This window comes from Rousettus aegyptiacus, unplaced genomic scaffold, assembly GCF_014176215.1.
Source record: "Rousettus aegyptiacus isolate mRouAeg1 unplaced genomic scaffold, mRouAeg1.p scaffold_m13_p_2, whole genome shotgun sequence".
In the NCBI taxonomy this organism is placed as follows: Eukaryota; Metazoa; Chordata; class Mammalia; order Chiroptera; family Pteropodidae; genus Rousettus; species Rousettus aegyptiacus.
This window is the reverse complement of record NW_023416295.1, coordinates 168,425,237-168,438,872: the sequence shown is the minus strand read 5'-3', so window position 1 is coordinate 168,438,872 and position 13,636 is coordinate 168,425,237. Positions and strand designations below refer to the sequence as shown.

The window sequence follows — 13,636 nt, the reverse complement described above, 5'->3', positions numbered from 1 at the left end:
TTAAACATTTACAGCCTCTGACTGAATGGTTAAAATATAACTTGTTAAGATGACTACTGTTAAAAACAAAAACAGAAAATAAGTGATAGCAAGGATATAGAGAAAGGTGGAACCCTTTTACACTGTTGATGGGAATGTAAAATTGTATAGCTGCTATGGAAAACAGTATGGTGGGTTCTCAAAAAATTACAAATAGAATTATCATATGACCTAAAAGAATTGAAAGCAGGATCCTGAAGATATATTTTCATACCCATGTTCATAGCAGCACCATTTACACAACAGCCAAAAAGTAGATGAATCGACCCAAGTGTTCATCAGTGGGTAAATGGATAACCAAAATATGCTATATACATACAATGGAATATTACTCAGCCTTAAAAAAAAAAAAAGAAGGAAATTCTGAATAAGCTGCAACATGGAAGAACCTCAAGGATGTTATCCTAAGTGACATAAGCAAGCCATAAAAAGACATACCATATGATTTCACTTGTATGTGGTACCTAGAGTAGTCAAGATCATAGAGACAGAACGTAGAATGGTGGTTCCCAAGGAGTCTGGGGACAAGGAGAAAGGGGAGTTACTGCTTACTGGGTATAAAGTTGCAGTTTTAAAAACCGATAAGAGTCCTAGAAATGGATGGCAGTGATGGTAGCACATTATGAATATATATAATAACCACCGAACTGTATACTTTGAAATAGCTAAGATAGTAAACTTTATGTCATGTATATTTTACCACAGTAGAAAAAACTGGGTGGGGGAAGGAATGGGGGGAATGAAACTTGTTGCAAGTTAAGGGGTAATCTATTATCAGTTTTTCCTGATGCAGTTTTATTTAACCTGTCACTCAGTGAACACATTGACTGATTATCATTTTGAGGTAAATGGGGCAGTTGGGAGTGTAGCTAAGTGTCCCAATTGGAGAGTTTAGGACAACACAGTACAGCTTAAGGATATTAGGCTTCTGGAAGACGAGAGCTGGAAAGTTACCTGTCTAAAAGATACCTTTGCCTCCCCTGTGCCCACTTTTGCAGAGTGCCCTAGAGTGGATTGGCCCACAGGCTCTCCACTTCTTTGTGGCAAGATGACCTTGATGTAGAGGGAGATATGTATTTTTTAATTTCTCATTTTGAGAGTGTTTTTTTGAGTAGCTCCTGTGTGCCAGACACAGATTTAGGGTTGAAGAAGACAGCAGAATCTCCACAATTTAGTAATTAATAGAAGACAGCATTATTTTAGCATTGGAGAGTAAGCACACTTTAGTTTTCCCAGGTTAGTCAGGTATTTTCTTGATAATCTAGTTATCGATAAATTTGTTACATCCCATCCCTTTCTAATATTTGTCTAAAAACCTTTTCCTTATTATCTCACAGAATACAGAGACTGTATACATAATTTCAGTTGTGTATACAACTCTTAATTGTCTAGAGTTTGGGATATTTTAAAGATGTAAGAATATATTATGCAAGTCTAGATAATAATTTATGAAGTGATGCTTTCTAATTTCCCTGGCCTCACCTGTGTTATTTATGGTCTTGTTCTAAAGGTTTGAATTTGAGGAATAAGAAATAAATATGAGAATAATTTGGGTTTTATAAGCATATAAAGTCTAAACAGTTGATTTCAAATTCTGTTCTCACTTTATTTTCTGAAATGGGTTCTGTATAAGTGAACCCTGCCTAGACTGGAGAAAAGAGTCTAGGAAATAATAGAGTTAGCAGTAATTTGGCTTCATTTATATTTAAGGGAATTTGGGGGCAAAGGATAATTAAAGTGGTATTGTGTTGGAGACTCTTCTGAGAAGGTATTTAATATCTATTAGGTGTAAATTGTTATTTACACTTAGTTGGGGTTATGGTGTGGGGGCGTGCTGTGAAGAGCTTTTGTACTAACAAGTTTTTATTATTGCAGGAAATGCCATCCCTTTAATGTTGCTTTTCACTTGGGTGTCAGAGGCAGCCTGGGAAAGTATGAGTAAAACCTACCTTTTAGTGAGGGACTCTGGGATCTGCTTTTATGGCATGGCTGCTGTGTGGGTGGAAGGTAGGGAAGTTGAGTCACATCTGTGTAAAACTGTGAAGAGTGAGAACACCTAAAGTTAAAGATTTTTCATCGGTGAGGAGTGTCTAGAATCTGAACTCTTAGAATAAAGTTGAAAATAAGGCCTTTCTTCCACTCTTTCCTTTTGTACATCTTCCTTAAAGCTTCAAATTTCTAAGATACTGAAGCAAATTGATAATTTTTAAGCTATTTCCAGATGCTCTTTTGGAAGAAATGAATTACTTTTATAGTATTTTGGTAACCACATAGAGACTCATTCGTAGGTATCCATATATGGATAAATAAATGGCTAGTGATAGAAATCAAGGCATTATTGTTCAATTTCAACAAATATTCGTTCATCTACTGTATATTCAGACAATGCGTTTGAGACTGGGGATATGGTATGAAACACACAGCCCCTTCACATTGCTCACAGTCTAGTCGGAGTTACACAGAAACAGTAACCCCAGCAATTATGAACCATGGGTTGGGTGCTAAAGCACAGGGTTAAGGGGTACCTATCACAGGTATGGGAGCAGGTAGGGTGAGAAAAAGCTCTCTGAAGCAGGGGATCCCAGAAGTGAGCCTTGAAGGATGCACTAGCCAGATAGAAGGCCATAGTCAAGGGAGTAAGAACAGAAAACAGAAAAAAACAAACTTGGTGTCCTTGAGGAGCTTAACTGCATGTTGTTCAGTGTCTAGGGGCAGAGAACAGCAGGGTGAGGGTGGGGTGGGGGCGGAGCAATGTCTGGAACGCCAAAGCCAGATTTCTTGTTAGGGGCTAAGAGTTAGGACTTTTCCCTCTTTTAGGCTGTGGGAAGTAGTTGCAGATTTTTATCAGAACAGTGGCATGATGAGATCTGCACTTGGAAAGATCACTTTGGCAGTAGCAAGAGGCTTGAGTGAAGAGTAGTATTGACTGGAGGCAGAGAGACAGTTTCCTCATCTCGGAAAAGGAGATTGAAATATCTTGTCATGGGGTAAAATGAGCTCATATATAAGTAGTTATCTGATAGGAAGCCACCACAGGGTAAAATTCTCAAGAAATGGTAGTTATTTTACCGGTCATGAAATTTAACCGTTCACCAAGAAAACAAACATGGTAGAGTGCGTACTAGAATCCAAGCTAGAGGGACTTTTACCTCTTTTGTCCATTACTGGTTTTCTTAAGTGCCTAGAACAGTGCCTGGCACATAGTAGTCCCTCACACTTGTTAAAGGAATTAATGATTCAGTTTTGAGAATTTAATTTAGTTTTGGACTTTAAGATAAGAGAAATATGTAGGATATCTAAATAGAGTTGACCATTATTTGGCAGTTGGATTTTTTGTTCCGGAGTTCAGGAGAGGTAACTGGATTAGACATGGAGATGTATGGGGATCACCAAGGTAAATGGGTGGTGATCGGGGCGACGGGATGAGTTACTCACCTAGAACAAGCCGTGCTCAGCAGTGTTGCTCTGTTTTGAGGTTTGTACCCTTTTGAGAAGCTGATGAATCTTGTGAATCCTCCCTGCATAGAAAAGCACATAAGAAAACTAGTGTCCACTGGGGTGTCTATGTGAGGCGCTCTGCACCTGGGGTTAAGAATCTGTGGCATGCAGTAAAGAGGGGTCTGAGTGTGGCACCTCAGACATTTACAGGGTGGGCCGAGGAAGAAAAGTAAGATGGGGAAGCAAGTGAAGGTGCAAAGAGGAGAATCAGGACAGACTGGTGTCCACTGAAGGTGAGAATTAGCATTTCCTAAAGAGGGAGTGCCAAATGCTACATATAAGTTAAAGAAGATACAAAACGTGCGTTGAATTTGGCCATCGGAAGTCTTAGATGACTTCAGCAAGATAACTTTCCATTGAGTGTGGAGGAAAGGAAGCTGGAGTTCTGGGGATTGCATGAAACATGAGGAAGGAGTGAAGAAATTGAAGCAACTAGGAGAAGTTCCTTCATTTGTTTACTTAACAAATATTTATTGAGTACCTACCATATACCGGGCACTGTGCTGGAAGCCGGAGATTGATCCATGAAGGTGGACGTGGTCTCCGCCCTTAGCCAATGTTCTTATGTATTTGCCTCCCCCGCCTCCCCTGCCCTCCCCGCCCCGCCCCGATAATGCCCTGAGATGAGTTTCTCCTTGGCGCACGGCTGGGCACATTAAGCCACCAGGGGACTCCAGTTGTTTTGCTGGGTCAAATCCAGGCTGTTAAGTCCAGGCTCTTCTCTCTGTTGGGCACCAGGGAGCAAATTGTCCTCTATAATACCAGCCCTTAAAGTCAGGGACACACTTCAAAATAGCCTTGAGTTTGTCCAGTGCTCACTATGATCCTCTTATTCACTGAATTTATAGAAATCATTTTAATACTTATTTTTACTTTAGCTCATACCCTTGTGGTAATGACTTTTATAAGCTTATTATTCGCAGTATAAAATGTTGGTCCTAAATGTAGAAAAGAGGCATGAATACCAGGCCTCAAGAAACCGTTCTCCTAATCCTGGTCCTAGACTTTCTGCACATAGGGATCTCTCATTTACCTTTTTATTTAAAATAATAATAATAATAAAATCTTCTTTTGGGTCCTGTCGTCTTTTTATACATGTGGAGGCTGTCATCACACACGAGCTTCAAGATAGCTGAGGCTTGGTTTTCGTAAGGGTGGTGCGTGGGGGGCAGAGAGGGAGGGAGGCTGGCATCCTGGCGCTGCAGCTTTTTTTGTCCCTTTCACTGTAATGGACCAGTGGATTCAGAGAATGGTGTACAGTGATTCTCAGGTTTATTTCTTATATGAGAACTTAAAATGTAAATAATTATCATAAATATGGTTTAGATTTTTTTCCAAATGTACACTGGGTTGTCCCTGCTTCTAGTGAAACTCACCTGCCTCTTCTCTGCTTACTCACTTTGTCTTTTAAAATTTTCAACTGGATTTTACCTCTTTCTAATTGGATTTTCAGTTGCAAATTCAAAGAATACAATATGTTCTATCTTCTGATCAGTTCTAAAAATGTTAAAAAAAAAAAAAAAAAAAACAAGCCTAGTACTGATCTGTTCCTTTTTTCATGCTTTTTTTCTAATATTTAAAGATCCTATTCCTTGGTACATATTTCTTTACACATTATGGATTATAGCGAAGGCATATAGATATCTATAAAATGCCCAGAATAGTGCCTGACATATTTCAGGTATTCAGTAAATATCTGTGATTGTGTCAGTTTCTGCAGGTTCTATAGATTGTTTGGTAGTTCCTGTATTCTTTTCAGAATCGTTGAAATGATTATTAATTTGGGTGGGAGCATGGCGATATTATATTGGTAATGCGCCATCCAACATTATTATATACTAAATTTCTCAAAACCTGGTTATACATGTTGCCAAACAATTCTTACAGAGACAGGAAAAAACTATGTATTCTCATTATGATTTATGATTTTTAAATTTGATTTTTTTATGTGTCTTTTAAATACAGGAAGCTTAATTTTGGAATTAATCTCTTTGTGGTAATCTGTGAGAGATTATAATGTAATAAATATAGTATAACTAATATAATAAAATCATTTAGGATCTTATTAGAGTACTAAAAAATTAGTATTTTATGAGAAATGATAATCATAAACTCATCAAACTCACATATTGTTTAATTATATTTAATAATATAAAGTAGGGAGATTATAAAATTTATATTCAGAAGTGAAGATTTGTCTAAGATCACTTACTTATAAAGGGCCCACCCAGTCGGGACCTAGACCAAGACTTCCTGGACTGAATCACATCTTTGACTCTTTTTTTATTATGTCCTTTTAGTCAGAGAACTTCATAGAAACTCATATTCAATAAACATTCTCCCAAACCTTCTATATTTGTAGCATACTCTAGTAGCTATTATTTATAGATATCCAGTGTATATATAAGAAAGGGTTTATGTTTTTCGGTGGAGGCTAAAATACGGAAGTCTGATAAACATAAAGGGTGAATTCTCAGTTAACCAGAATTTTTAATGAGGCTGGACGCCTTAAGCAAATTTGTATCCCCTTTAGTTTACACCTTGAGTTTCTTAAGCAGTCATTTTTGTAGATACCTTTTTCAGAATCCCCACATTCTTTTTTCGGGAAAAAATCAGCACTTTGATTACCTTCCTCCTCTCTTTTAGCCTTTCGCAGTCATTAGACTCCTTTAGGACAAGCAGGTTCTTGCAGATTCCCATTCCTTGAAAACCTTTCCAGTCAATGGTCGTTCAACAGCTTTTCACATTGTTCAGTAAATCCACTACATCTATAAACTGTACATCAGTGGAAATGTTTGTTAAAATAATTTTTGTTTCATTTCTTATTTATTATTAGATATTCATGGTTGGAATATTTTAAATCTGTGTTAACTGTGGTAAACTTCTACGAATGCTTCCAGTGCTGTATAATTTATACCACCGTCGCAAATATTCACTCTTTAAAATATGCCTGCACATGGCGCCTGCCCCTCCCTCTTTCTCCCCCTCCTTCCCCCTTTACACACACACACACACACACACACACACACACACACACGTGCGCGTGCGCAAAGCACACACCAAAACTGCCATTCTCTGGTAGGCCTGTTTCTGGAGTTGGGAGATGTCAGCCTGTGGGAGGGGGTGGGGGGGAGGAGGAAGAGGCGGGGCTCTACTCTGATTAATTACCTTAGGCATTCAGGGGTGGGGCTTCCTTCAGCCATCTGCCTGAGATATGGGAGGGAGCTGGAGAAAGGAGGAGGGGGAGAGACTGCCAGAGAGGAAGAGAAAAGAAAGGAAGAAACACTAGAAAGAAAAGGGAAGGAGGACGGAATAAAGGGAGATCAATTACCCACCCTTAAATAGCTGGATTGGGGGGGGGGAGGGGGGTGGTAGAGAAGGCTGGGGAAGGTGTGCCCCAGCACGACTGCCCTGAAGTGTTCATCATCATCTGTTCCGTTCGGTTTATGGAGAAAAAGAAAATGGTAACTCAGGTAAGATTTGTGTTTCCTTGGTGTTTTCCTTTTCCCGTTTTTGTGATCTAAATAAAGATACGGGGGTGGGGCACAGTAAGCAGAGTTTCAGTTATTATCGTCTTCTTTGCAAAGGCCAAATTTATTGTTATCAGCTGAAAAGTCTGTGTTTTGAGAGAGATGTATCCGTATCCTTTTTTCTCCCCCTGCCCCCTCCCCTCAGCTCCATAGCAGATTCCTGTTTCCTGTACTTTGCAGCTGTAGCTCAGGAAAGACCCTGTGGGGATTTGTCTACCTCTTTGTCTTGGTTCTGAGAAGAGGGAGGGAGAGAGAGACTGCAGAGGTAGGAAGAGATTCTTGTAGACTGCCAAAAAGAGGGGAGAGGGATTGACTTCCTTTTAAGAATTGCAGAAGAATTTGCTATGGGGAAATCTGATTCCCGATTCACTTCGGTTTCCCAGAATTGGCTGTGGAATTGCAGTTTTGCTGCCTTCGTTCTAAATGGCTTATTAAAAATGAAGACTGGGAGAATATGTTTCATTTTCATGGCTTTGTTACTGGCAAAGAGTGTTCTCAGGAAGAACCATAGGAGCATTCAGGTGCAGCAGAGGCAGGTAGAGCCCTCCCTGACAGATCCGAAGGTATAAATGACAATCACGGGGGCATTAAAAGGCATTTGAAGGAGAGGGAGTGGGAAATGGAAGATCTCTTCCTCCCTGCCTCTCGCTCTGGCTGTCTTTGGTTATGCCAGGCAGTATCTAATCCACATTTTAGCAAGTCATTCCTCACAAATCAAAAGGTGAATCCTGTTCCGTGGTTTCCCCTGACAGTGCTATTTTCCTTGTTGGCACCCTTCTCTGTGTGTGTGTCTTTACCCTTTTTGCTTTATATATAGGGTGAGAGGGAATGCGAGGCTGAGATTTATCAATGAGAGATCATTTGCGTTGTAGAACATTCATGTCCTTTAGTCTCAGACTTAGGATCGTTTTCACTCCAGGCTTTTATGCTCTGTAGGGAAATTTCATCACTGGACAGTGCTTTCCTTTTAAGGAGGTTGCCCGTTTTTTGTATTCTCTCTTTGCCTTGCCTCTCCAAGTCACCACCGGAGGGCGAGAGAGTCGGCTAGCCATCGGGACAGAGGCACTGGTTTAGGAGCTGGAACTCTGTTCCGTTAAATGTTATATAATGCCCCGCAGTGCTATTTGGAAGGAGGGAAAGTGTTAGGGAGATTTTCCCAGCATGACCTAGAGGAAAAGGGAACTTTCAAAGAATCTGTCTTTCCAAAGTAACTCCACCAGACCTGAGTTTGGACATTATCAAGAAACCCCTCCCTCTTCTGGAAAGCAGAGAAACCTTTGAAATATTTTCTCTGCCACTAATTATCCCTTTATTGTCCCTAATTAACTCTTTTGAAATATTGCTTTACTTTTTAAAAATTTCCGTAAGAGAGGAGACCTGTTTCTGTATTCTCTTTGTTGCTCTGGGGATGATACTTCTTAACCTTGGAGCCCTCATTCAGTTTTCATTAACTGGCTATATTGAAGGGTATCAGCTCTCTTCTTCCTCAGCTATTACTGAAGGCTTTTCAACTACTTCACTTTTCATCATATGTATTTTTAAATTAGTGAAAGATTTATTTAAACTAGGACTTTTTATAATCAGAGGTTTTCGTGGCCTCTTGGAACATGTCCCCATAGTTTCCAGAGGAGCTGGTTAAGCATATGTAAGCACAAGTTAGAGTGAACATGCATGTGTGCCCACTTAATGCTGTGGTCTTAATTGGTATTTAAGGAAACTATAATTTTAGGAATGAAAACAGAAGAGAAATAGAAATGGGAAGAAGAGATTTCTTGAGGCAGTCTAATAGGTAAATTAAAATCATTATGATTTTCTCAGGATGTGCTGAATGCTGAAGGAAACAAGTCACTTGCTTTTGCCTGTGTAGAAGGTTTAGAATATTGAATTTGTGAATTTTCAGTATTCCAGTGTATTTGTTTTGGTATATACACTTCCTATGTTAATGTACCATACATAGTTGTTAAAACCAGATGGGCCAAATCTTTACTTGTCCTGTAAAGGTTTTTTGGGGGGGTGGCTTTATGTTTTTTATTTTGGGGGATGCTTTTTTGCTTTTTGTTTTTTGTTTATTGAGTCAGATATCTATAATCCCAATATACATTAATGATCTGTCACATTAGCTTTCTGAATATAAAATGTCTACACTGCTTAAGGCTTGGTTATCAAAGTTAAATGATTTATTATTGTATTTAGTGTCTTGACTAGTATATTAAGGAAGGTATTTAGATAAGTTTTTACCATTTGTCACCTAGGCTCTTGGCATCTTAGATCTTAACATTTCTATATCCCTTAGTTTCCATCACTGACTCGGTGGAAGGATGAAGGGCTTCGAGTGGACGACATTTTCATCATTAGATCTATATCATTAATTGCCGAGTGTGTGCGCTTTATTATATATGCTCTAGTTTTATAAGGCCTGTTTTTGGTTTAATTAGCAAATTGCTCTGTGATTTATAATATGTAATTAGTGCTTTACCTTTAGAGAAAGAAAAAAAAGGCAGCTGGTAGTTTAGTCAAGTTTAATCACAGAATTCTTATATGGTAGATAGACCTGCTTATGCGGTCTTTTTTTTTTTTTTTTTATAACTTGAGGTTTATCTCTTGTTCATGTATGTGTTATAGAAGTATTTCACTGAGATACTCTCTTATTTCTGAACATGTGAATCAAATTATTGTATCTTCTCACATCTATGAAAATAACAATGTGGAATAAAAGGATGGGAAAGAGGAAAAATCGTTCTCATAATATATGTAAAATGAGAAAAACAAAATTATAAGCGACTCCAACTCCAATTAATTTTTTGAATGTTTAACCAAACTCAAAGTCAGTCATACTATTTGTTGTCCAAAGGGAAAGTATACTAGGCAGAGAGGAAAAGATTTTACAGTATGGATGTGAAGGAAAATTTTCGTACTCTCACTATAGTGTAAGACTGCCAGTTTCTGTGGAACACAAAGCCCTCCCTTTCTTGGACAGCTCAGTGCTTTGCTGGCATTTTCTTCAAAATCTGTTTTCCATCAGGACCAAGAGGAGGGAAGGTGTTAAGAATAAGGGAGGTTGGAAAGGGGGTTGCTGTTCCTTTAAATAGTGCAGCGAGCCCATGTGGCAGCAGGCTGCTCTGGAGTGTATTCTTTTGTAATGAATCACCAGTTCCATTGTCTGCTATCTCCCCTCTTTGTAGCTGGAAGGCTGAAGTCTTTCACCTGAGCTGCTGCCAGTTTGCTCTTCTGTTCCAGGGTGGTTGGGAGAAGAGGGGAGGGTATTTTATGCCTTAACTAAAGACAGATTAAGAGAGCAGGTATGTTTTGCTTTGTTTCATTTTTTCTATCCTTTCTGATTTTGTTTTTGTTTTTGAAGTGAGCTGGAGTATAGGGAATCTATTCTCTGGTTTTGCTAAGCATATCCCATTTTCTGTGAATTTTGGAAGTCCTCAGTGATTATTTGGTCTCCATTTTGTGGCATTGCTTTAAAGTGATTCCATTCGGTTGCCTGCCAGTTCCACCCAAACCTCATCCCACCCTTCATCCACAGAGCTTCAGCCCACACTGTTTGTTTTGGCACACTTTCCACTTTCTATGGGCTGCGCAGGACTCGGGGAAGTTGGGGGTTAGGCGGAGATTGTGGGTTGGTTGGAGACTAACTTCTGTTCCTTTACAATGAACCAAAAAAAGCTTCACTTTTTCCAGAGATTCGGTTTCTTTCCGAATTCTTCTACACTGCTCCATATCTTCAGGTATAACCATTTCCTTGCCAAGACCAGGACTGGTTCTTAAAAAATATCACTATTCTAAAAATTACTTAGCTTTCCTGAAAAGATACGCAGGATTCCATATATGTGATTAAATCTGAGCAATTTTGACTCATTAAATGGTTTTTCTTCCCATTTGCCCTTCTCCACCCCAGGCACACACCCTTTTTTGCCCGTTCTCTTTATTTTTTCACGTATCTTTCCCCCTCGGTTTTGCAGTGGAGACTACGGAAGCTCAGAGTTTAACCACCGCCGTTGCGGTTTGTGTTGCTCCAGAGCACGTCCTCGTGTTGGAAGGCGAATGCCACTCCTCGTCCCTCGCGGTGACAAGGCAGAGCTGGACGGCCTGGTTTTGTGCCTCCAGTTTTCTGTTCTGCCCTGACATCTTTCAGACCAATATCTATGTAGATTGCCATGTGGCAACAGTCTCATCTCTTGACTTCTAGTTCAAAGAGCGTTCGCATTTTAACTTCTGTTGATGTGATTCCTTACCTGGGGTTATTTCTTGGACATCTCCACGTCACATTCAGACGGATCCTCAGTGGGAGCCAGTCACAGCGATGACACAGGCGGCTGTGCAGCCTGCAGCCTCCTTTTGCTGTGCCGTTCCCCTCCGGAACCTGAGTTTGTTGGTGTCCCCAACATTCCCTTCTGGAGTCAATGCCTTGCTCTTTTTTTTTTTTTTTTTTTGACATTCCAAAACTACTGTCAAGTTGTTCTTAAACATTTCTTCACAGCCCTTCATTGGTGAAATCTAACAAACAAATGGAATGCTCCCCTGCAGTGACAGCTTTGCTGTTTTGAATGTAGCAATTCATTATCGGGCTCCATGCTCAACTTCTTTGAAGCGGCCAGAAACACTGCAGTCCGCCATGCTTAACTGTTCCTCTCTTACTATTAGAATGATTAAATATAGGAAACCTTGGCATCAAATAATTCATTAGAGGTCACTGCCAGAGTGAATAATTTCAAAGCAGGTCTGACTTTGTCGCTCCTTCGGGCTCTGAACACGGCCCCGCGTGATCAGGGGCCTGGCCGTCTCTTCAGCCTGACTGCCTGGTGTCTTTCTCTGCCCATATTTTGATCCAGCGACACTGTCCTGTTTGCTCTTCCCTTAATGTACTTGCATCCTCCTGCCCAGGGCCTTTCCCTCCTTTTTCTGAACTCAAAATGTTCTTCCCTCAGATACCCATGTGGCTTCTCAAGCGAGAGCTCTCCTTTGACCTTCCTATCTCAACTTGAACTCTCCATTCTGTCCCCTTGCCCACTTTTTCTTCACTTACCACCGATTTTAGTGCTTATCATTATTCATTATGTGTTATCAGTGCCTCTTCCCCCCCAAAAATAAAAGATTTGTGAGGTGAGGGACCTTTGTCATCAGTCTGTCATATTCCCGGTGTCTAGAACTGTGCCTGGAGTGTGGTCATAATAATAGCTCACTAGCTAATCCTCGTATGTGGTTATCAGGTACTGTTTACCCTCATTAACTCATTGAATCCTCTCAACAGCTCTACAGTTATCCCCATGGTCAAAAAAGAGGAAACTGAGGCATGTAATGATTAGGTAACTTGCCCAAGTTTACATAGCTACTAAGAGATGTGGGGTTTCATATCCACAGACTGGCTTGGGAATTCATACTCTTAACCACTGTACTCTAATGCCTCTTACAGGTATTACATAGTCAGTATATATTTGTTGAATGTGTGAATACATTAATTTAGTTGAGACTCTGATTTGCTTCTGGAATTCCCATCTCTGACTTATTCAGGGCTTGGATGGGCTACTCATAATAACACTGTTGAATAAAATGAATTCAGTATTGTGATGTTATAATAATAGGTAACGTTACAGAGTACATATTATGCATTAAGCACTATTGTCAATTCCTAAGGCGTTATGTCATTTATTCCTTTCAGCAGCCTTATAAGAGCTATTAGTGTCCATATTGTAGAAATTAGGAAACAGGACTACAGAGAGGTCAAGTGGCTTGCCCAAGGTGATGATGTCCAGGTTTAAACCCAAGGAGTTTGGCTCCAGATTCCCTGTTGTTAACTACCTAGAATAATGACTATTATTGAAATACCTTTTTATTTTTGCATGCTACTTTGCACCAATTTTACATACAGATCACATTTACATACGTAACAGTTATACTTGTATCATATATCACTTGTCAGTTACTTTCGAGACTGTTGATATTTTTCTTGTTTTATTTCCCATACATTAGATTTTGAGATTTGAGAGGTCAAATAACCTGGTGGCTCCAGATACAGACAAAGATAGGTTTCAAACTTGAGATCTATTTAATTCTAAATTTGCGTACTCTTCCATTATATGACCAGCCTCATAAAATTGTTATGTTTTGAGGTGTTAAAAGGTAGAAAAGTTTTCCAGACGGCGAGCTAAAATGTATTTTCATTATTATTTCCTCACTCTTTCTAGTTGTATCATCCAGAGTCACATAGAGAAGTTTAATCTTTCTTCTTCATAAAAACCAAATACTTGAAGATAATGGCTAAGTGTTCCCTTTAATCTTCCGTTCTCTTGGTTCATCTTATCAACTTCCTTTAATTATTCCTCATAGATCTGAAAACATATGGCTTGCAGAGTCTTTACTCTCCTAGACTAATTGTGTCAATTCATATGAATGATTTATCATTTATATCTAATTTCTTAGTAAATATCAGTTGTATTATCAGGTATCATATCTATATTATAAGTAATTTTTTGACAGAAAAATTATTTATCATTGAGTATTGTCAACAGTTTATAACTTTAAATATAAGGGGATGTTACCCTCAACTGTTAAGTTGAATACTG

The 13,636-nt window shown here is 39.3% G+C and overlaps 1 protein-coding gene across 26 annotated transcripts in view; it reads left to right on the top strand.

Moving 5' to 3' along the window:
* RBFOX2 (RNA binding fox-1 homolog 2) overlaps positions 1 to 13,636 on the top strand; it is a 240,716-nt gene that overhangs the window by 151,570 nt on the left and 75,510 nt on the right. The window contains exon 1 of one of the 26 annotated variants that reach the window (XM_016161675.2): positions 6,769 to 7,010. The exons of 23 other annotated variants lie outside the window; for them this stretch is intronic. In XM_016161675.2, the coding sequence (XP_016017161.1) occupies positions 6,984 to 7,010 (27 nt within the window). In that variant the 5' untranslated portion in view covers positions 6,769 to 6,983. Of the gene's footprint in view, positions 1 to 6,768; positions 7,011 to 13,636 lie in introns of those variants that run through there. 2 more of the 26 variants (XM_016161681.2, XM_016161682.2) reach the window with 2 other exon arrangements.